We start from the raw sequence: 25,580 nt of genomic DNA, 5'->3' as shown, positions 1-25,580 counted from the left end.
TTTATTGAAGTTTTGTGCTTCGTTCAAAAATCAAACTTATCAAAGTTCATACTTTGTGGCGTTTGTCGATTGATTATCCTCGGGGGTTGTCAGAAACAGGTTTTCTGAAGGTCCCGTTGTGATCAATTGTTTTCTTCTCGTGATTGTTTGTTGCTAGTTTCAAGTAAACTAGAGGTTAATAATCCAAAAATTTTACTTGTTTTCCAGATTGGGCAAATTTATTGATTTCTTTTGTTATTGAATTGACGGTACGATTTTAATATAATCATGTTTGCCTTCCATACATTAAGAATTCATATCAGTTGGTATCAGAGCCAAGGTTTTGAATCAAGTAAGTATCTTATCTTCATATCTTTTCGTTCATCGTGTTCTTCGTATTCTTCGTTCTTCATCTTCCGTCTTTCATCTGAGTCTATTCTATTTCAAATTTTTAAGTCGTTTTTGTGTCAATCTTGTCGCCCAAGTTTTCGTGTATTGCGCTACAAGTTATCTAAAAAAAAATCGAAAAAAATCAAAAAAAAAAATTAGTGGAAAAAAATCGGTCAAAAAAAAATATACAAAGGACCAAAAAAGCTTCAAAAAAAATAGAAGAAGCAAGATAACTTGTGGTCAATTACTTTGCTCTTGTTCATCCTTGGGTGCAAGTCAAAATTCCAATTCCATAAATTTCTTCTTGTTTTTTTCAATCTTCGAGAGTCAACCTTCAAGTGTATACAAGTTGTGAACTTGAAAGTTTGGTTCATTCCCACACAAAGCAAAAGCCTACACAAATTTTGAGTAAAAAAAAAGGAGTGATTGAGTGAATTTTCTTTGGAGTGAATTGTGAGAATTTGTGTGAGGTAATTTTATTACTAACCTTTTCTTGCATGTACAATGAGTTTAAACAAAGAAGGAGAGGATAGTTCTAGCCAAGGGTTTTCCAAGACCTAAATAGATGATTTGTCTAAGATGGTGAGGGAAGCAATGAGGGCTGAATTGGAGACGGTGCATGAGAGGATAAGTAAACTTGAAGTTGGTGGTAGTGAGGATGATGAGAGTTTTGGTGAGAATTGGGGTAGGAATAGGCGAGATCAAGAGGGTGGAAGAAATAAAAGGGAAGCAAGGCGTGGAAGATACATTGATGGGGGAAGAGAAGATGAGAATATTAGTGGGATTAAGATGAAAATTTCTTCGTTTCATGGGAAGTCTGATCTAGAGGCTTATTTGGAGTGGGAGATGAGAGTGGAGTCCATATTTGACTGCCACAACTACAGTGATGCAAAAAAAATAAAATTGACGGTTGTTGAGTTTGTGGATTATGCTCTTATTTGGTGGGATCAGTTTGTTATTTCTAGGAGGCGGAATCGAGAGCGTCCTATTGAGACATGGGAGGAAATGAATCAAATTTTGCGGAAGAGATTTGTTCCTAATTACTACTATCGTGACATGTTTAGGCGGCTACAAAATTAGAAGCAAGGTCCAAAGAGTGTCGAAGATTATTTCAAAGAGTTGGAAGTTACTATAATCCAAGCTAATATTGAAGAGGATCGTGAAGCAACTATGACTCGTTTCTTATGTGGTTTGAATAGGGAGATTCAAGACCAAGTGGAGCTTAGACATTGCATGGATCTTGAGGAGATGGTACAAATCTCCATGAAAGTGGAACAACAACTTAAAAGAAGGGGCATGGGTCGAAATTCTACTGTTGAAGGTTCTTCTACTCCTTGGCGTCCAAACGTTGGCAAAAGAGAGGATGTCAAACCGGTGTCCAAGACAAAAATTGACACCAAGGAAGAAACACCAAAGCAAGGAGTGCAAGGTAAATCTGAAACTCCTATTAATCGTTCTAGAGATATCAAATACTTTAGATGTCAAGGTGTTGGTCATATTGCTAGTCAGTGTCCAAATAAAAAAATTATGATTATGAATTCTTGTGGTGAGTTTGAGTCGGAGAGTGAGGAGGAGAATTATGATGATATGCCTGCGTTGGAGGATCCCGATGATGAGGGATATGATGCGGTGGTTGGAGAGTTGTTGGTGAATAGGAGAGTTTTGAGTGTACAACCAAAAGAGGATGAAGAAAATCAAAGAAAAAATTTATTTCATACTAGATACTTTGTGAAAAATAAAGTGTGTAGTGTCATTATTGATGGGGGAGTTGTACTAATGTGGCGAGTAGTGAGCTTGTTGAAAAATTGAGTTTGCCTACATTAAAGCATCATCAACCATATAGATTTCAGTGGTTTAATGATAGTTCGGAGGTGAGGGTGACTAGGCAAGTTGTGGTACCTTTTTCCATTGGTAAGTACGAGGATGAAGTGTTGTGTGATGTCATTCCTATGCAAGCTTGTGATATATTGTTGGGTAGGTCGTGGCAATTTGATAGGAAGGTGATACATGACGATTTTAAAAATCGTTATTCTTTTACTATGAAAAAAGAGTCTGTTGTATTGTTGCCTATGACTCCAAAGCAAGTATTGGAGGATCATTTGAAAAAGAAAAAGAGAGAAGAGGCCGAAAAAAGGAGTGAACAAAAAAGTGAGATGGCCTTAGAAAAAAAAATGAAAGAAAAAAAGATGAAAAAAAATTGAGAGGAAAGAGGCCGATAAAAAAATATATATGACCCAAAAAAGTGAGTTGCGAGAGATTTTATATGTGCATACTCCACTCTTGTTGATTTTCTATAAGGATATTCTCCTTAACACAAGTGATATAACCGGAAATCTTCCGAGAAATGTTGTTTTTCTATTGCAGGAATTTGAAGAATTGTTTCCGGAGGATTTACCTCAAGGATTACAACCTTTGAGGGGAATTGACCATCAAATTGATCTTGTGCCTGGAAGTGCATTACCGAATTGTCCAGCTTATAGGAGTAACCCGGAAGAAACAAAAGAGCTACAAAGGCAGGTAAGTGAAATTCCTGATAAGGGATTTGTGCGTGAGTCTATGTCTCCTTGTGCTGTACCTGTTTTGTTGGTTCCTAAGAAAGATGGTTCATGGACAATGTGTGTGGATTGTAGAGCCATTAATAAAATTACCATCAAGTATAGACATCCTATTCCTAGGCTAGATGATATGTTAGATGAATTGCATGGTTCTTGCATTTTTAGTAAAATTGATCTTAAAAGTGGATATCATCAAATTAGAATGAGAGAAGGTGATGAGTGGAAAACTGCTTTCAAAACTAAGTATGGGTTGTAGGAGTGGTTGGTTATGCCATTTGGGTTAACTAATGCACCTAGCACTTTTATGAGGTTGATGAATCATGTTTTGCATGCTTATATTGGAAAATTTGTTGTGGTGTATTTTGATGATATTTTGGTATATAGTAAGAACTTGAATGAGCATGTTGAACACTTGAGAATTGTGCTAATCACACTAAAAGCCGAACATTTGTATGTTAATTTGAAAAGGTGTGTGTTTTGTACAAAAGAGCTTGTGTTTCTTGGCTTTGTTGTGAGTGCTCAAGGTGTTAAAGTTGATGAGGACAAGGTAAGTGCAATTCGAGATTGGCCAACGCCTACTTCTATTGGTCAAGTTCGAAGTTTTCATGGTCTTGCAAGTTTTTATAGGAGATTTGTGAAGGATTTCAGCACTTTAGCGGCTCCTATGACTGCGGTGATTAAGAAGAACGTTCCATTCCATTGGGGCGAGGAGCAAGAGAAGTCTTTTAATATTATTAAGCAAAAATTAATTAATGCTACTTTACTTGTATTACCTGATTTTTCTAATACTTTTGAAATTGAATGTGATGCGTCAGGTGTAGGAATTGGCGGTGTCTTGATGCAAGGTGGACGACCAATTGCATACTTTAGTGAGAAGCTAAGTGGAGCAGCGTTGAATTATCCTACATATGAAAAGGAGTTCTATACCTTGATTCGTGTGCTTGAGACATGGCAGCATTATTTGAGGCCAAAAGAATTTGTGATTCATATGGATCATGAGTCTTTGAAGCATCTCAAAGGACAACAAAAGCTGAACAAGAGACATGCCAAGTGGGTGGCGTTTGTAGAGACTTTTTCCTACATTATCAAGTACAAGCAAGGTAAGGAAAATGTGGTATCCGATGCTTTATCACGAAGGTATGTGCTTCTATCTACTCTAGATTCTAAGTTTTTGGGATTTGAGTATGTGAAGGAGTTGTATGCTAGTGATCTTGATTTTGGTGAGATTTATGCATCATGTTTGCATGGTCCAAAAGATAAATTTTTCGTGCATGATGGATATTTGTTTAAGGAAGATAAATTTTGTGTGCCTAAATCGTCCATTCGTGAGTTACTTGTTAAGGAATCACATGGGGGTGGTTTAATGGGACATTTTGGTGTGACTAAAACTTATGAAACTTTGCATGAACATTATTATTGGCCACATATGAAGCATGATGTTGAGAATATTTGTGAGAGGTGTGTGACTTGTAGGAAAGCTAAGTCTAAGACACAACCACATGGATTGTATACTCCACTTCCTGTTCCTAGTGAACCGTGGGTAGATATTTCTATGGATTTTGTTTTAGGACAACCGAGGTCTAAGAAGAGGAGGGATTCAATTTTTGTTGTGGTTGATAGATTTTCTAAGATGGCTCATTTTATTGCTTGTCATAAATCTGATGATGTATCTCATGTTGCGGACTTGTTCTTTAATGAAATTGTTAGATTACATGGCATGCCTAGGAGTATTGTGTCTGATAAAGATACTCGTTTCTTGAGCTAATTTTGGAAAACGTTATAGTTCAAGCTTGGTACTAAATTACTATTTTCGATTACATGTCATCCTTAAACGGATGGTCAAATTGAGGTCGTTAATAGGACGTTAGGAACTTTGTTGCGTGCTATAATTAAAAAGAATTTGAAGAGTTAGGAAGAATGTTTGCCATTTGTTGAGTTTGCATATAATCGTAGTGTGCATTCTACTACAAATTTTTTACCATTTGAAATTGTGTATGTTTTAATCCTTTAACCCCATTGGATTTAATGTTTTTGCCTATGAGTGAAAGGGTTAATTTAGATGGAAAGAAAAAGGCTGAATTTGTGCAAAATTTGCATGAGAAGGTGAAAGCGAACATCGAGAAAAAGAGTTTGCAATACACAAAGCAAGCAAACAAAGGTAAAAAGAAGGTTGTATTTGAACCCGGTGATTGGGTTTGGTTGCATTTGCGAAAGAGCATTTTTCGGAGAAGCGGCGTTCTAAGTTGTTACCAAGAGGCGATGGACCTTTTCAAGTCATGAAAAGGATCAATGACAATGCTTACAAATTAGATTTTCCAGGTGAGTATAATGTCAGTGCTACTTTTAATGTTTCTTATTTGTCTCCGTTTGATGTAGGTGATGATCAAGATTTGAGGACAAATCCTTTTCAAGAAGGGGAGGATGATGCGATCATGGATGGCTCGCATATTGATCAAGTAGCTAAGGATCCGTTGAAGATACCACAAGGGCCAGTTACGAGAGGCCGATCTCAGAAGTTTAAGAAAGCACTTCAATCCTTGATGTTGAAGACATAAGAGGGCGTTGGATTTCTTGATATTCAATTTGGAGGATGTTATAATCTTATTGAGGTCAAAGGAGGTCAAGAAAGTGAAAAAATTGAAGACCAAGCTCGAAGCTGCGGCGCGCCCGCGCCGATCCCTAGCGCGCCCGCCCCGACGTATTTTACATGCACCGAAGGTGTGTGTGTGTGTGTGTGTCCAGGATTTTTAATATTTTGGCTTTATTTTTTTTATTTTAGGTCTTTTATTCCTACTAAAAAACTTTTAGGAGATATTATCATATCTTTAGATATATTTTACGATATCTTTTATTGTAGTTGTATTATAAATATAACAAAACATTCATTATTGAATAACAATTAAGATTTCAGATTTTATTCATAAAATTCTCTCTAGAATTTTTATTGAAGTTTTGTTCTTTGTTCAAAAATCAAACTTATAAAAGTTCATACTTTGTGGCATTTGTCGATTTATTATCCTCGTGGGTTGTCAGAAACAGGTTTTCTGAAGGTCCCGTTGTGATCAATTGTTTTTTTCTCGTGATTGTTTGTTGCTAGTTTCAAGTAAACTAGAGATGAATAATCCAAAAATTTTACTTGTTTTCAAGATTGGGCAAATTTATTGACTTCTTTTGTTATTGGATTGAGGGTAGGATTTTAATATAATCGTGTTTGCCTTCCATACATTAAGAATTCATATCATGATTACATGTATGAGTAATCTTGGTAGAGGAAGAGGTGGAAGAGGAGCATCTCCTCAAATAATTGCTCAACATGGCAATAAAAATCTTATAGCTCAGAATATTGCAAGTTCATTGGGGAGTCATACTCCAGATAAAAATGATCCATTATATGGTGAGTTTCAAGAATTCTTGAATCATAAAAAAGAAAAAGAAGGTAATATCCCTGAATCATCGGCATCATATGCCAATATTATAAATGAAAATGATAGTGATTCTCAATATATTGAGAGTGAATATCACGATTTGATTCTTCTTATAGAAGAGAAAGACATCCAATGGATGGAAATTACGTGGACTATCATGAAAAGATATTTATCCAACACATCATATGTGAATGGATCTCATAAACAAAGAGGATTTTATGAAAATCTCATTTTATCCACTAATACAGTGGAAATTACTCATTTTTCTGGTAATACCCAATAGCAAGGAGTTTATAACTTCTCAAAATTCATTGTCAAAAATATTATATCTATTGAAGAATGGGGAATATCTCCATTAGTTGAAAAATAATTTTCTTACAATAAAATGAATTTTAAATTCAATTATTAGGACTATGTAGAAGGTTTTAATAAAACCTTCTTTTATGAAAATAAAAAAAGAAAACATTCATGGTTTTTAAAAGTCTACAGAAATGTTTTTCATCATCCAGTTTCTAACTGGTTTTTAGACTGGTGGAAGATATTTGGTCCCTCGGCGAAAATTTTACCTGAAATCCTTAAAGGATTAATGGAAGAATGAATTGGCTATTCTCCAAAAATTCAAGAATTATCCTCATAAACTATTGAGGGCAAGACATCTTGCATTTTATTTATTGAATTTGGAATTCCATGGATTTGGAAATGGAAGCCCCAATCAGGTTATACAGATAGAGGAATTCCTTGTCTTTGGAAGAAAATTTTAACAAAATTCTAGGAAAAAATGACGAGAAAAGACCCAGAAACAAGAAAAGTGTATGGTGATAAAACCATTCAACGTATTAATGAAAAAAATAAAAGCTTATAAGCATGATTTGGAGAATAAAAAAGAGAAAGAGACTCCTAGTTCCTTCAAAATTATTATTCAAAAATATTCAGAAATTTATTCAAAAGAAAAAATGGTCGAGTTATATCTTGAAGAAATGAAGAAAGATCTATGCAGGAATCTTTCATACTCAGATTCAAAATCAGACACTTCTATGAAATCGTAATCCAGTGATACTAAATTCCATCGACAAATGTTACAAGATGTGCAAGATCCTGAGGAAGAGATTATAGACTTTTCTATTGATAAAGTCTTTGATTCTTTAAAGAGTCATTAAAAGATAATATTAAGAAGAGTGGTTTATAATGGACAAACACAAAGATATTTGTCCCAGATATTTCTGCTACATACAGTGGAAAAAGAATTTTGATCAAATCATTATCGAAAGCCATAATAAGAGGCAGAAGAGTATTGAAGAAAACTACTCTTATGAAAAAAGGAAAAGGATTCTCAAAGAAACCAAGAAATCAATCAAATATCATATTGCTAAATTTCATCATTGTATGAGGAAATATCCGAAAATTCCAGAATGCATTCATCAACAACTACCAAGAGACATGATGTGATGGCCATTAATAAAGGTTTGAAAAATCCAGATGGTTATGATGGCCACCAAGGACCACGATGATGGAAGATCACTCAAAGTGGTGATGACCACTAAAGAAATTGATGCACTACTTTAATAAAGTAGTTTGGAATTATTTACTTTTATAAAGTAAAGTTGTATTATTGGTTATACTATTTTTATTTAGTTTTGGAATCCGAGGTTTCATGTCTGGCTCTTCCCTCTATTTATAGGATAGTTTTTAGTCTTGTAAGTACGCTGAATACTACTCTCTCTTAAAAACTCTCTTGTAATAAATCTCTTGGCGTTTTCAGAAATAAAACTTCTACAAGTTTTATTGTAAGTTTCCTTGTTCTTTTTATAATTTCGTTTTGTTATTTAAATTTTTAATACTTTTGTATTTAGCCTGAATGGCAGGCTAAACTTTTTTGTACTAAATCATGAGCTGACAATATAATTATTTATAACTTGGTTCTTATGTTGTTTATGGATTCATAAAACATAAATAAAGTTATTATAGGTTAAATTAGTAGGTTAAATCACAGGTTCAAATATTTTATTAAAAGTTCTCTTTCAGCTCTTTAGCCGTGTTAGCCGTGTGAAGGCGTTTAGGCGTTTCCGAGCAATTTTTTGAAAACTGATTATCAAACTATTTGGTAATATCCTATGTATGATTTTGTAATATCCTACACTGATTTGTAATATCCTATAATAATGCGATTTATTATTATCGGGATTCCCATACCCGCCCCAATAAGTCGCGGAGATTTTTAAAAATTCCCCAACCCGAACCCAAACCCGAATATTCTTTCCCGAACTCGCCCCATTTTGGGTTTTTTCCCGCGGGGGAAATTGTCATCCCTATAGCCCGTAGGGTTCAAGAATTAACACAAAGATGTATCAAATAGGATAAACCTTGCGAGCACAATAAGAAGTGATGGGGCGATAAGAGACAACTTTTCCATAGCCCTCTTTAGGCTGGAAAACTTCATATGGATGCTCATTTATAGTAATTGAAAAATGAGTGCTATGCAAGATGTCTATAATTTGATTTGCCCATTGAGTGGAGAATTCGAGTCGATGCATGAAACCCCCAAGTATTTTCATTCCACTCGGTCGTATGTCTTGCTCATGTCAATCTTTACTGCCATCAGCCCTGTTTTAACTTTATTTTTCCTTCGAATGTTGTGTAGAAATTCAAAGGCAACCATGATAATATTTTTAATCCGCATGCCAGGGACGAATTCTCTTTGTTCCTGATCACTTGTGTAGAGAGAGAGTTTTTGAGATGATTTTCCATAGTATTATCTATAATTTAACGATCACATTACATAGACAAATTGGTCAAAAATCTAAAACCAATCTGGGATTATTTTCTTGGGGATAAAGATCATATTTGTGACATTTATATTTTCATAAGAGGTCTCTCCATTTACAATTCTCAGGCACACCTGGGTAATTTTAGGAACAAATAATGACCAATTTTCTTGATAAAATCCCGCATGGAAGCCATGTGGTCCTGGTGCTTTCCATGGAGACATTCTAAAAAGTGTTTGTCGAACCATTTAGATGTATAGTTGGAATCCAAATATGACCTCATAGTATCTGTTATTCGATGTTCAACTCCAGCTAGCCCTTGTTCGACATCAGATTTTGAAGGTTCTGATGTGGTGAAGAGATAATTGGCTTCCTAGATAATTGGCTTCCTAGAATAAATGAGATTAGATCTACTTTCATGGACCACTTCACTATGATCATTGTTGATTTTGTATCATTAGGATAAAAAAAAAATTAATTTTAAAATTTAATTTCTAATCAATATATACACAAACATAAAAATTCTTATAAGACGGTTCACAGTTCAATTTTGTGAAACAGATCTTTGACTCTACTTATTAAAAAATATTTCAATGTATTATTTTTTACTCATATCAAGCCTATCCTGTCATGTTTATATGTGTGTGTGCCGGACCATCAGGAAGAAAAAAAATAAACCCTTACCATTGTGGATTGGATCCAATTTAATATATAGGTCTCCTGTGGTTTTTATTTTAGTTAAAGAAACTCTTGATTTTTTATTTTTTTTTTGGTCAAAAGATCTCAATTTGAGGTTAATTTGGTTTGATCGTGAATGACTCTTTTTTTTAAAAAAAAAATTACATGATGTTCAACTCTCCTTGTCCTCGCGGGATTTCAAACATAAACTTTTCGACACTGAAAAAGCTTTCACTGATACACCACCAATGCTTGATTTTGTTTATTATTAGTAACACACACACACACACTTATAAGTCAGTCGACATGAAGTGAAAAACAGTCGATGCTAGATGACATTTTTTCAAAATGAGTCAAACTCGGCATACTCGGTCGACTTGAAGTGAAAAAAGTTCGACACCAATCGAAATTTCTTCAAAATCAATCAAAATCACCATACTTGGTTGACATTTGTTAAATCCCTAAGTTTTGGTGATAATAAATAATAAATCATTGTTGTAGATCTTGCTGTCTTTTAATATAAAGCAGGTACTTGACCGCTCTTCAAAAAAGATCACTCAACTTCATGCTCTGAAGATCACTCACCCAGTCGTAAGAAGTCACTCACCTTGTTACATGTAATGGTTAGCACTCGCCTGATATTAAGAAGAAAATCACTCGACCAATCACCAAAACAAGATCTACTCACCTGGTCCAAATAGGTCTCGCCTGTTTGCCATATCAATCATATTTGTTACAACAATTGTAAGGGATGTTGTAACACCCAGAAATTTTAATACGTAAATTCGCATGCATAATTAAGGAAAATAATTATTTAAAATTTATATTTGGGTTAAATGACATTTATGTGTTATTATGTGAATTATATACATGATTTAAATTTATTTTAGCATTTAACCCGCAATTATTGTATTCTTAGATTTTTGAGTAAATAAATTATTTTGATCGCGTAGACGGGACCGTGGACGGACGAGATACCAATATTTTTAGCCAAAAATATTTTATGAGTTTTATGAGCCTTAAAATAATATTTTATGGTATTTTGTCAAGAAAATTTTAGTATTTAATTATATATTTATTTAAGGGTTGATTTTTAGCCAAAATAAGTCATTTTAATGAATTTTATTAATTTTTCAAACTCCCTTAAATTAATATTTCGGGATTTATGTTTTATATCAGATTAGTATGTATTTTTAAAAGTTTAAAATTTTTATGTTATATTATCTACCTAATTAATTTATATTATCTATTAACCTATTTTCTACCCAAAATTTTATCCCAAAAATCATTCCCTACACTACGTAAACCCTATCAGCCGCCTCCACTCTCCTTTCCCCCTCCATTCCATCGACCAACAGCAGATTTCCAGAGCACCATAGCCGATCCTTGGAGTTTATCAAGTTGTTCGTCGTTTCGTCGTCCCGAAGTTGTACACGCGGTTACCTTCGTTAATAAATCAAAAGGCATGTTTAATTCCTTCGTTTCTACACCATATAAGCTATATATACGTTTCATGACATATTTATAAGGTTTTTACTTCGATTTTTCTGATGCATGCAAGATATTAAATTGTATATTGGAGCAACTCGTTTTCTTTCATGTTTGGTGGCATCTCTCACGTTTTCTTGTCATGGAACAAGCATGGCTGCTGGTCCAGGTCCAGAGGAGTTTCCTTAGGGTCCCTAGGATTGAGATTGGTCAGGGTTTGGGGCTGTAATGGGCTGGAACCAAAGCCCTTTGCTTCTGATGCACAACAGGTCGCAGTTTGAGCGGTCTGCGTAAAATGTCTCGTTCTCGGTCCACAGGTCGAATTTAGGCTTGGTTCTAGTTGGGTTAGAACCGCAAGACAGAGAAAAAGGTAGTACAGGTGGGCCTCCGGCCGTTGGTTGCCGGAGATAAGCGGCCGAATGGCCTGAAGTTTCTGATTGCGTTCTGCGCGTGAGCAGAAACTAGGGGTAGATTGTTTTGGTTCGTTATCCTTCTACAGAGCTCCGCTTGAGGTAACATTTGTTGGGTTAGAACCGTCTGGATGTTGGCTAAGTATGGGCAGTGGTGTCACGGCCAAAGGTGGCCGGAGCAGGCGGCACGGGCAGTTTTTCCAAAGTCACTCAGGGCTGCCGTGAGTTAGGATTAAGGAAAGAAAGGCTAAGGTTGTGTCTAGGCTTTAGGCGGTCCGGGCTTGGTGTTTTGGGTCTGGGTCGAGTCAGTCAAGTCATGGGACGGGTTTGGTCGGTCCGGGTCCGGGTTAGGTGGGTCGGGCTCGGGTATTTTAATTTTTAAGTGTTTATTTATTTAATTGGCTTTTGGGCTTTTAAATTAATAAAAAAATTATTTGGGCCTCCAAATAATTTTATTTGGACTTAAATAATTTATTTAAGTTAGCCCAATAATTTTTATGGATTTGGGAGCCCATGAGAATTTTTGGGCCAGTCAGTGTATCTTTGGGCCAGTCTAGAGTTTTATTGGGTTTAATTAGGTTAATGGGCTTAAATATTTTATTTAGGCCCGGTTAAGTTTAATTAAGTTATTTGGGCTAAAATATGATTTTTTGGGCTTAGCTTAAGTTAAAGGTCTTAAATGTTTTTATTTAGGCCCATTTATGAATAATGATATTTAATTAAGAATTTATTTTTATTGGGCTTTTATTTAAGTTTAATGGGCTTAGAGTGAGTGACCAGCAGTCTGGACCAACCCATAAAAAATAACTAAATCCGAAATATATATTTAATTATTTTTATGCATGAAGTTTATTTTAAGTATAAGTATATTTATTATAAAAATTAATTAAATATATATTACGGACATATTTTAAGTGCATGCATACATGAAATATTTTATGATGTGTTTATGATTAAGAATTGAGCATGAAAAATATTTTTATGGAAATTGAAGTGATGTGGCGGCATAGAGGTGGTTTACCACCGACACAGAGGTAGTTCTACTACCGGCATAGAAGTGTTTTACCACTGGCACAGAGATAGTTTACTACCAGCATAGAGGTGGATTTATTCACCGCCACGTACGTTGGTTCTTTAGACTGATCAGTCGACACGGTTATTAGTCACATTCATGGATATGACCATACTCAGTTTTTATGATGATGACATGCTCAATTATGTTATGTATGATTAGTTATGATGTATGTATGATGATCATAGTTATGGCTAGCAAGAATTCATGGTGCATTATTTTTAAAATCATGCATGCATGTACATGTATATGTATTAGTATAATTATGTGATGCATTATTTTTAACCTTTCTATAAAGGGTTAGACATGTTGAGCCCGTAGGCTCACTATGTTATATGGTGCAGGTGAGTCAGATGATTATAATGTTGCTCCTACCGGTGGCGAGAACGTATGAGCGAGCTGGTAGTTGACCCCGTGACCGTCGCAGATTTTAGTTGATGTTTAAGAAACATTTATTTTTATTATGTTGAGTTTTTTAACAAGTTCATTTTTTTTTATTTATGGGAATTTTTCATTATCAAACTTAGTATTTTTATTTCATGCATAATGATATTTTCAGCAAGTATTTAAGTTATTTTTATGTAGTAATATTATTTCTTTTATGTTTATACATATATGTATGGGCGTATATGTATAGTATTATTTTAAAAAAAAAAAAAAAAGTTTTCCGCATTTATTAGTAGTAGGCGTTTCAGATGTCATCTGATTCAAGATAAGAGGTGTTCAGAGTTGTCTATTGCTTTTCGATAAAGCACATTGTCAAAACATGCACAGCCAACAAGAAATCAAGAAAATCATAATGTTTTTCCGAAATTCTCACTGATGAGCGTATGATCAAAGACTATATGCGACTGTTGCCTTCTTAATTTGGAAAGAGCCAAATCTCGCATTTATTAAAGCGTCATTGAAGGTGGTCAAGTTGGTTAACACCTACTCACTGGTCGTGCATTTTAAAGAAAATTTTAAAGAGTTTGTATTCATCCCCCCCTATACACACACACCCTTTCCCAACAAGTGATATCAGAGCGGGTTTTATCGACTGCTGATATCTATACTCTAATCATGACTTCATTAAAAAAATATCCCTATGTTTTCTAAAGAAGAATATGATGACGAAAATTCAAATACAGGAACATCTCTCTGCAAATTATTTTATATAATAAATCACAGTTATGCCTAATAGAGATAAACAATGAAATAATATGTTTTTTAAATCCCTAAAATATGCATGATATCTTATAACAATATTCCAACACTCAAGTTTTTATTCAATAGAATCATCACAACACCCATATGATCATTGTTCTTTTTTTAACATGAAAATGAAATTCAATTAAATTGAAACAAATTGTGAGCAATAACGTTGTTTAGAAACAGAGGTATTGCATCAAAATACAACATGAGACCACCCTAACCTCTAATTTAAATAAAACATAAATAGAAAATATGGATTTTTCAAAAAAAAAAAAATTTGGCATGACCTTTCTATAACTGTTAAAATTCACCTGTCTCAATCAACACACTAAAAATGCAACCAACCAGACAGAGAATTAAAAACGAGAAACGAACAAGAACCTAGTGAAAGATGTTCGAAATCACAAACATCCAAAGTTTAACAGTTAAATAGTTTACATACCAACAAAACAATTCTAGAAGTTCTTAAATTTGCATCTAACCAATATACAAAATAAAAGACGTCAAAACTATTTGTTTAAATAACATTTGCTGAAGACTAGCATAGGTCGGAGGGATGTGCCAAGACCGCATCGCATTCCACTCAAGAGTCATGCCTCTCGATTTCAAAGAAAATCTAACCTGCACCAAGCAAAGGTAGTGAGTCTAAAGATCCAACAAGTATAAACCATGAAGTAGCGAAGAGTTCAAAATACATGCACGATACTTAAAATATAGTACTTAAAATACCTTGAAACTTTCTCAGAGAAGTCTTAAAGATAAAAGGAGATGAGACTTGAAACTATAAAGAAGGTCGCATGCAATGAACTCATGCAATACAACAAAAGTCACGCTTTGAACTTCAACTCAACTCAAGCCTTTAAACATAATTTTCAAAACTTTAACTTTAACTTTATCTTTATTGTGAACTTAGATCCTTGATTGTGATCCTCTTTTATTTTGATCGATCAATGGCTACAGTACTATGCCGGCAAGGAAGCTAAGATTTTTCCCGGCCCCACATTGCCCCTCTATGGTAAGAAAACCAAGATTTCTCCCGGTCCCTTCTTACACGTCTGGGTGGTAAGAAAACCAAGAATTCTCCCGGCCCCTCCTTACACGTCTGGGTGGTAAGAAAACCAAGATTTCTCTCAGCCCATCCTTACACGTCTGGGTGGTAAGGGAACCAAGATTTCTCCTGACCCCTCCTTACACGTCTAACGTCACAATCAAATTTCCTCATTCAAAACTTTTACTATAACTCAACCTCAACTTTTACTTCAATAAAAAACGCGAATGCAATTTTACTCAATTTGTTTAAAACTTAACTCAACTCGAATGATTGAAGATATACACTTGATTACGTAACTTTAGATGATGTAAACATGCTTTAAAACAAGAAATAATAATGATTAAGTGGCTGCCCCTAGGATAAACTATCCAACCATGACCCCCATTTCCCTCAAACACAACTTACCTCGAACGATCCAACCGAAAAACTCATCACTCAACATTACCTTAAATGAATTAACTTCCACTTGAACCAAAACCATCTACTAACCCTAAAATATTCCAAGGATCAGTCCATAACCTTCTATGCCAACCCGAGCAGCCTGAACAAAAAGAATTCCCGGGCAGCAACTACGTTTCAACAAAAATATGCACAACCACCTTAACTTAAATCACCCTTAACCTATCCAAAACTTAACTGAATTGCTCCCAAATTGAACTGACACGCTCATCACATCCTAGACTTGAAATAAGACCAATCCAACCCCTATACAGACCTCTTAACCCAACCCACCAGAACCAAACTCTTGAGGCCAATCACAGGGATGACAAAAATATGCACAGATGCAAGATTAACTTAACCCCTTACGAACCCTTCACCGATTGGATGTCCCAACTTTCACCCTACAAACCAACTCTATCAGCTCCCTAAAGACCATTATGGAGCCTTGATCCAAGCTCTCACACCCAAATCTAGCTTCAAGTCCCATTCTAGGCCGACTTACCTCAACCGGATCACTCCCAACACACAACCACAACTTCAGCCCGCTACCCCTTCACCTCCAGCCCTTCATTCCTTCCTAAAACTCATCCAAAACACCATTTGAACTCCCTTTCATCTAGCCTAGGCAGCCCTTAACACCATTCAATCAAATTTTCAGAAAACTAGCTCAATCATCACAAGCTAGTAAGCTGAAATTTCGAGATGCACCAAGCCACTTCAAGAATTGGCCAATACACATAACATGGATCATTTTAACATCAAGAACACAAGCATAATTCGAAATTACACAAGAAACCTACTGAATTTACACTAAAAATTCGAAATATAGGCATAGCACAACCAAGTCTCAACTCCAACTCAAATTTTAGCATCAAATACAAGGGGAATTCGAAAATCACACATGTATGCCTCTGATTTTTGGAGAAATTTGAAACCCTAGCTTACACAATCAATGAAAAATCAAAATGACAACAAGAAATAGGCATACAACATAGTAGCTTTGCTTGGTGGCCAAAGAAATGGCATATACTTTCCTTACACCTTCAATACACAAGAAAAGAGGTTGGAAAGGAGCTGGAAAATTTTCGTACAGAGTAGCTTTGACCTCCTAGGGACGTGTTCCGACCGGTGGGGAGGTGGAATGGCGGTGGCAGCGGCTTTTTCGGCAGTGGAGAGGAGCAGCCGAGGGCTTGGGGTGAAGGGAAGGGAGAGGTGGTGGGTGTTGGGATTTTTTTTTTTTGGGGGGGGGGTGCTAGGGTTTTAATTTTTTTTGTTTTTGTTTTAGGGATAGGAACATATAAGTGTGTGTATGTAAATGTGTGTGTATTGTAGTTGTTAGTGTAGGCTTTAGTAAAGTTGCTATTTTACTTATAAAGTGCTACTACAAATATTACAACTCTTGCACTACACACACTTATGGGGGTGTATTCAATCTATACTTTTAAAGACTTTTATGGACTTTAAAAGTCTAGAGGTATTCAATCTCTACTTTTGTATACTCCATAAAAGTAGATTGGTATTCAACATAGATTTTCATAGAGTTTTAAAAAGTCAAGTGGTATTCAATCTTGATTTTTTAAAACTCTATAAAAGTCAAGTGGTATTGAAAAAGTATATAGATTTTCAATGACTTCTACCAAAATCTTAATGTACAAATAATCAAGCACTAGGTACCATAAAAAAAAGTCTAGAATTTTCTTCTCATCGCCCCAAAGATTTTGATAGATTTTAAAAAAAACGTTTAGGGTTATATTGGGTTCTCTTCTCGCCACCTTCTTCTCTTCATCGTTCCTATCTTCTTCCATCCAAAGGTATGAATAAAAATTCTTTCTCCTTAACACTCATCGTCAATCTTGTTTGATATTTTTCGTTACTTTTTTTTTTTTTTTTTTGGAAAATGTTCATTACTTTTTGTGAATTGTTGTTTGTGATATCTCATGAAATTAATGCATCCAAGGTAAAGCTCGTTTGATTTTTCTTCTGAACATTTTGGTAGCATTCCCAAATCTACGTACAGCAAAGATTTCTGTCAATGAACATAGTCCAATTAGTTTAATATTGATGTCATTTCAGCAGCATATATATTCTTCAAATCAATTCCTACTTTCATATCAAATCCTGAATGAAAACTTTAATAAAAGTTGTCACGTCTCTTTCACTAGAAGCAAAGTCAAACCAAAATGGGTAAAGGGTATAACGAGTGAATCTATGTACAACAAATGTGGTGAGCGAAGATGGCAATTTCAGATATGGTCTAGAATTTTGAGAACTCAAGGTCGGTTTTTTTTTTTTGGGTTTAATTTTTTTTGAATTTTTTTGCAATGCATGCTGATCTTGTTCTCGTATCTTTATTTGATTTGATTTGCGTTGATTGATTCGATGCTTTATATATCAGTGATCGGATGAAATAGTTGATTCCACGTCTGTACGTTGCTGTTTGTTCCGAGTATAGATCAAATGAGCTTATAAATTTCAAAATTGATCGTTTGTGTTTGGACTAAGGAATGAAAATTACTTGTGGTTTATCAAAATCCTGTGCTACGACACATGTCCAAAAATCCTGAAAAGACTGAGAAAATATCCCAACTTTTAACATCTTTTGATTTTTTAATAGCTTTGAAACTGAAGAACCCTTTTTCATCCACTATCAAATTTGTAGCTTCCTTCTTGTGTGCATGTATTACTGTGTAAGTTGGGAAGTCAAAAGCAAGAAAAGACCGAAAACCATGTTGTGTTTATTAATCATGTTGAAATTTACAATCAGTAGCTTAAATAATACTGAGTATTTTTTTTTATTGATAGTGATCTATACTACTTTCTGTTCTTACCGTCTCTATTTTTTGTTCACCCTATTCAATGAAAAGCCTTCTAACTAAAATGTGAGGATTCGATCATAAAATTTATCCCTTGTCATTTGATATGTGAAATTATTTGTGCTTTGCTAAAGAGAAGGTTGGCTATGGCCGTGTTATGTTCATTTTGTATGATATTAATTTTGGCTTATTTTAGTGTTATCCATCAACGGGTCGGTTATGAGAGAACCAATTAATTTTGAGGATTAGATTTTGTATTTAATTTGAAACAATTTGTTGATTTAGAAATTCCCATGTGATTTATATATATTTCGATTCGGGTGCTTGTAGACGCATAGACTAGATAACAGAGACGCATGTTTGATGAACAAATTTTATTTGATATGCATGTGAATTTTTTTCCATGAATTCATGAAGCTTTTTTTATTTAATCAATTGTTTTATGCCAGGAAGGTTATTTAAATGTCAAATCTCAATATACATGACGCAAATGAAGAGATGAAAGAAGACAAATCAGAAGAAGAACTACATGAATCCATTGAGTGTTTGTTGATGCACATTTTCGAAATATTTTCTGTGTTAAATGATTATAGGACTAGCATGTGTCACGAACTTATCCAACAACCATTAACTAGAAGATCAATAACTGCAAGTGGATACGATTATATTCATAGAATATTAAAAGAAGATCCAACAAACTTTAGAGAAATATATAGGATGTACCCCGATGTTTTTTTAAAGTTGTGCAACATTCTTAGGGAGAAAACACACTTACAAGACACACGATATATCTGTGTTGAAGAAATGCTTGCAATGTTTTTACTTATTGTTGGTCAAAATACTCGATATTGCATGATTCGTAAAATATTTGGTCGATCACAATACAATACTAGCAAAAATTTCCACAAGGTATTGAAAGCATTAAAGATCATTGTCGTTGATATGATGGTAAAGCCTAGATCTACAGTGCCAGAACAAATAAGAGAGAGCACAAGATTTTACCCTTACTTCAAAGTAACAACATTTTCAATTACTGTTGTTTTATTATTATTTTTGTTGTTGATGTTTCAAGTATTAATATATTTGATATTATTATTTTATTGCAGGATTGCATTGGAGCTATTGATGGTACTCATATCCCCGCGACAGTGTCTTGGCGTGATGCTAACAGTTACCGCAATCGTCATGGAATAATTTCTCAAAATGTTTTAGCAGCTTGTAACTTCGATTTAGAATTCATATATGTACTCAGTGGGTGGGAGGGATCTGCACATGATTCACACGTGTTGACAGATGCTTTATCAAGAAATAATGGACTCAAAGTGCCACAAGGTATTTTTTTTTGTAATATATATTACTAAATTATTTATGTTTTTTTACTTTTCAAAAGTTTATATATGTTATTCATTGATATACAAATATGATTTGATAGGTAAATTTTTTTTAGTGGATGGCGGATATCCAAATAGACGTTAATTTTTAGCTCCTTTTCGAGGTGTACGTTATCATCTTCAAGAATTCACAGGACAAGGTCGTCACCCTGAAGATGCAAAAGAGTTGTTCAATCTTCGCCACGCTTCATTGAGAAAAGTTATTGAGAGAATATTTGGCATATTCAAATCGCGTTTCAAAATATTCAAGACAGCTCTTCCATTTATTAAATACAAGACTCAGACAGATCTTGTTTTGGCTTGTGTTGGGTTACATAATTTTCTTCGCAAGGAGTGTCGTTCCGATGAGTTTCCGATTGAAGCAGATAATGAAGCTCCATCATCTTCATCAGAACAAATTCATGAAGAAAACTTTGATCAATTACTTGATACTCAAGAACAACAACGAGCAAATGCTAATGCATGGAGGGATGCTATAGCCAATCAAATGTGGATCGACGTTGATCAAGTAGTCACTAATGATTAAAGTTTTTTCCATAAAAGATTACTACAATTTAAATATCATAATTTTTCCGTATTTTGATTGATCATTTATCTACAATTTTATACAATTATTTATCTAGTATATTTTGAGTCATTATTTATCTAGTATTGATTATTGATAAAAGTGTTATTATATATGCGTGAAAAAATATTACTCATTGACTATATATTTGAAATCGACATGACAAAAAAATCATGAATTTAAATAAGTGGTTGATTAATTATTTTTGAAAAACAATAAAAAGAATTTATAAACATAAAAATTTATAATAAAAAACTTATATGACAATGTTAGGATAAAAAAATCAAGAAGAATTAACGAATAAAGTTTACAAAATTGTACAGAAAAAAATCAACAATAGTCTATAAAAGTCATTAAAAGTCCATGAACTCCACAAAAGTCTATAACAAAATTCTTTAAAAAAGTCAACAAGAGTCTATAAAAGTCATTAAAAATCCATAAACTCCACAAAAGTCCATGACTTTGAAAAAGTCCATAAAAGTCTTTAAAAGTCTAATTTGAATACACCCACCTTAGTCTCTCAAAATCCCTATGCTTGAAAATTTAAGGATTGAAGGAAATAATTAAATTTCACTTGCCGGGTTTTAAAATGATAAATTTTTGGAAAGTTCTAAAATAAATTCGAGAATGCCATAAAAACAATTTTGGTCACCAGGAAAATCTAAAAATCAAAATTTTATCTATTTTCTCAGTTTCTCATAAATGTCAAATATTGCGAAATTAGGAATTTCCGCTAGAATCCTCCGTCACCTCGAGCCGGAACCGGAAGCCACTGAACTTAAGAATACTTGTAATTCAGTACTTAAACATTTTGATGTCGCAAGATAAATAAAATATTTAAATAATAAACAAAACGATTAAAATAATTTAAATAAAATAACTGAACATCTAAAAGTTATTTAAATAAATAAACAAGCGGGATTAAAAATCTTTAAAATGAATTGTACAGTCAAAAGCATTTAAATAAATAAGCTAGAAATTTAAAATAATTTAAATAAGTAAATAAGCGGGAAGTTTTAGTTATTTTAAATAAGTAAGCTGTACAACTAAAATCATTTAAATAAGCAAGCTTAAACCTTTAAAATCATTAAAAAAATTAGGTTGTATAATAAAAATCATTTAAATAAATAAACTTACATAATTAAAAGTATCAATTAAATAGTTAGTACAATAAAATTATTTAAATAAAGGATTAATATTTTTATTAACTCATAATCAAATAAAGGATTTAAATCAACTAAACTTAAAAATACTATCATAATATTTATTTAATTAATGCATGCGATGTAGTAGATTGGATTTTAGGCGCTATACAACAAGTCGCCATTTTGAGAAAAAATTTCCTAAAGATTACACAAACCGCTTGATTAGCAACTCTTTGAAAATGTTTTAGTTTTTGCAGAAGGCACCATGGAGCAGCAATTTCATACACTTGTTGCCAACGGTTCAAGCATAGAGTAAGGGGCATAACTGTTAATCTCTTGAACCACAACATGAGAGTCAGTTTTGACTATCTAATTTGATCTTGCTCGGTATCTTTAATTTCCATAGTTTCCTAAGGTCGTTGCTAATAAAACATTTCAAACCATTGCTTCCAACTTCCTCATTATCTAGCGAAATAGTATCCTGAATGTATTATATATTAACCGCTAGATAAGCAATGTCATACCAATTTTTCTTCACAATTGTCAATGCCTATGAGTATTTTCTTTAGCACATCATGATCCACTCTCCACATAATATTATTGGTGATTTTCCAATTCCAAGTACCAGATTTTGTCAATAAATCAAAAACTCGCAGATTGAGGTTTTATAGTTGATGAACAGTCACTAGTTCATGAGAACCCTCCATGCTTTCTTTGTTAGAAGAACTTGGTTAAATAAACTAGATCTCTGAGTCCCAACCCGCCTTACACCTTCCATCGACACAACAATGTCCATTTACACCAGTGAATATGTCTCTCATCTCCAACCATTCACCACCAATAGTTAAACATCATTGCTTGTAGAAGCTCACACAAGATTAGTGGAAGTTTAAATATGCTAATTGTATATGAAGGTAGCGCTTGTGCCATAACTTTAATAAGGATTTTTTACCAGCAATTGAGAAAAAATTACTCTTCCATCATTTTAGCTTAAGGCCAACTCTCTTGTATATCATTCAAAATATGTTGCTTACTTAGCCTGGTGAAAGATGGAACTCCCAAATACAACTCATAATTTTCATTCCTATCCATACCCAAAGTAGCAAACACCAAGTTTTTAGAATCTGGAGTTGATTTAAGACTAAATGTGACACTAGATTTGTTCAAACTGATGACTTGTCCAGATGTTTCCTCATAACATTGGAGGATATCCTTCAGAATCAAGAATGTATATGTGTTTGTGCTTTCGAATAAAATAGTTTCATCTACAAAGAATAAATGAGTTATTTGTGGTGCCTGTATAGCACATCTAATACCCCTTAGATTTCCAAAATTAAGACAATGATGTATCAAATAGGATAAAACGAGCACAATAAAAAGAGATCGGGTGATAGGGGACAACCTTGCCTTAGCCCTCTTATAGTAATTGAAAAATGAGTGCTATGCAAGAAGTCCTAATTCGATTTACCCATTGAGTGGAGAAACCGAGTCGATGCATGAAAACCCCCAAGTATTTCCATTCCACTCGGTCGTATGCATTGTTCTTGTCAATCTTTACTGCCATCAGCCCTGTTTTACCTTTAGTTTTCCTTCGGAAGGTGTGTAGACATTCAAATACAACCATGATATTATTTGTAATCTTCCTGCCAGGGATGAATGCACTTTGTTGCTGATCAGTTGTGGTGGAAAGACAATTTTTCAGATGATTTTACATAGCCTTAGCTATAATTTTAACGACCACATTACATATTCTAATTGTTCGAAAATCAATGTGGGATTATTTTTCTTGGGGATAAAATCATATTTGTGACATTGAGATTTCCATAAGAGGTCTCCCATTTAAATTCTTAGGCACACCTGGGTGATTTGAGGAACAAATAATGACCAATTTTCTTGATAGAATCCTACATGGAAGCTGTCTGGGTCTGGTGCTTTCCATGGAGATAGTCTGAAAAGTGCTTGTCGGACCTTCAGATGTATAGTTGGCATCTAAATATGACCTAATAGTATTTGTTATTCGATGTTCAATTCCAACTAGCGCCCCTGTTCGACATCAGAGTTTAAAGGTTACGACGTGTTAAAGATATAATTGGCCTCCTATCATAAATGATATTAGATCTACTTTCATGAACCACTTCACTATGATCATGGTTGATTTTGTATCATTAGGATGAAAATAAATAAAATTTAAAATTTAATTTCTAGTCAATATATACACAAACATAAAAATTCTTATAAGATGGTTCACGGGTCAATTTTGTGAAACAGATAGATGACTCCACTCGTTAAAAAAATTACAAAGTATTTTTTTTACTCATACGAAGCCTACTCTGTCCCATTTGTGTGCGTGTGCATATGTGTGTGTCCGACAGTCAGGTGGAAAATAAATAAACCCTTAATACTGTGGATCGGAGCCAATTTAATATATAGGCCTCTTGTGGTTTTATTTTAGTTAAAGGGACACTTGATTTATCTTTTTTTTTTTTATTTCGGTCTAAAGATCTCAATTTGAGGGTATCTTGGTCTTTTCATGAATGACTTATTTTTTTAAAAGAATACATGAAGTTTATCTTTCCTTGTCCTCTTCGGGTTTCAAACATAAAATTTCCAACATTAAAACATCTTTGACCGATACACAACTGTTAGGATCGATGATGTCTGTAGAAAGGAGGGGGGGGGGGGGGGGGGGATACAGACTCTTAATTTTTCTTTGTTTTACACGACTGAGTTCAGTTGGGTTGGCAGCTAAAATACTTTTTTCTCGTTTTTTATTTAATTCATGACTAACTGATAGTGCGGAATGAAGTTAATTGACAGTTTGAAAAATATAAATCAAGATGGTCGACTGAATGGGGGTTATGTGGGTTGACTGGATGCAATGTTTGTAAGTAAAAAAAATAGAGTTTGTTTATGGATGTTTGAAAAATTGACTGCTCCTACGTCACCCCTTATTCTACACATAGAAGGATCCACTAGAATGGTTTGAGTATTACAGCCCTTTCAACACCCCCACTCGAAGTCTAAAAATTACCCAAATGTGTGTCTATCCCTGAACTCCTAGGTTGCTAGAATACCTTGAATATTACAACACCTTGCAATACTACACTTCAATTAAGAATTAACACTGCCTAACTGAGACTTCTAGACTTCAATAATACAAATCAGTCAACTTGACTGTCAGTCCTCGACTGACTTTACAACAACAGTGATTTACAGTACACTGACATGATCTTGATACAAATTGTTACAACTCAATTCTTCGCACAATTTGATCCTTCACTATATCTGGCATATCTTGAACTGTTTCTTGAATTCTTCGGCTCAAATATGATTCTTCAAATTAAGCTTGAACTCTTTGTAAATATCCTTCAGTTGCCTTGACAGGATAATAGTGTTCTTTGTGAATTGATCTTGGTCTGATATTTATAGAATAAGATGCAATGGTAAAGTGATTAAAAAATCTCCGTACAAAATGAAGTCGTTGCCTTGTATTTTCTCAACGTTAACAATATCTGGCATCCGTACTAAAAATATGTGTCTGCATATTCTTCTTTGTTACAGTGTACGAAAAACCTTATCAGTTGTTATTGGCTTCAACTGATTTTCCTTTTACTCGACAGATTGTCTCTGAGGTAGACTGATTGTACTCTGTCAATTCTATGAAGAGCTTACTTGAGTTCCTTGACTGATTCAGTTCAGTCTTGGTCATTTAGTTCAGTTGAGCTTCTTCCAATTTAGCTTTCAATTCTGCTCTTTTCTGGTTGACTTGCTCAGTTCAGTTCAGTTGAGAACTTCAGTTGACTCTACTCAACTGAATCAGTTTGTCTTGACAAGTCTAGTCGTGGTTTCATCCAGTTCAGTTTGTGGACTAGTTAGCTCAGTTCAGTTGACTTGTCCAGTTGAGATCTTCAATTAGTTATGTGGACCAAGTCAATTCAGTTCCATTTGAGAACTCATCTGGTTCAGTTGCTCAGATCAGTTGAGTAATTCGATTTTGTCAGTTTTTTTCTTTACTATTTTGTTTTACACAAAAAACTCAATAAATTATTTCCCAACAACCACCAATGTTTAATTTTGTTTATTATTAGTAATACACACACACACTCTCTCTCTCTCTCTCTCTCTCTCTCAATTGAGTCGACATGATGTGAAACGGAGTTGATATCAGTTGTCATTTTTTCAAAATGAGTCAAACTCAGCATAATCGGTTGACATGAAGTG

General features: G+C 34.1%; 1 protein-coding gene across 1 annotated transcript; it reads left to right on the top strand.

Annotated features, from left to right (window-relative positions):
• Positions 1–19,203: 19,203 nt before the first annotated feature.
• LOC140879258 (uncharacterized) lies at positions 19,204–20,175 on the top strand. Its single transcript, XM_073282939.1, has 3 exons — positions 19,204–19,272; positions 19,365–19,590; positions 20,015–20,175. The coding sequence occupies exons 1-3, from the start codon at positions 19,204–19,206 to the stop codon at positions 20,173–20,175; spliced, it is 456 nt and encodes a 151-aa protein (XP_073139040.1).
• The last annotated feature ends 5,405 nt before the right edge of the window (positions 20,176–25,580 follow it).

Source organism: Henckelia pumila, chromosome 2 (assembly GCF_033568475.1).
Source record: "Henckelia pumila isolate YLH828 chromosome 2, ASM3356847v2, whole genome shotgun sequence".
NCBI classification, from domain to species: Eukaryota; Viridiplantae; Streptophyta; class Magnoliopsida; order Lamiales; family Gesneriaceae; genus Henckelia; species Henckelia pumila.
Note: the sequence above shows the minus strand (reverse complement) of the source record. Positions and strands in the feature narration are given on the sequence as shown.

Bases quoted from the DNA above. Each gene is read 5' to 3' on its own strand.
- LOC140879258 (XM_073282939.1), top strand. From the start codon at position 19,204: ATGGTAAAGCCTAGATCTACAGTGCCAGAACAAATAAGAGAGAGCACA. The intron at 19,273-19,364 runs GTAACAACATTT...ATTTTATTGCAG, and splicing joins GATTTTACCCTTACTTCAAA to GATTGCATTGGAGCTATTGA. The intron at 19,591-20,014 runs GTATTTTTTTTT...CGATTGAAGCAG, and splicing joins TGGACTCAAAGTGCCACAAG to ATAATGAAGCTCCATCATCT.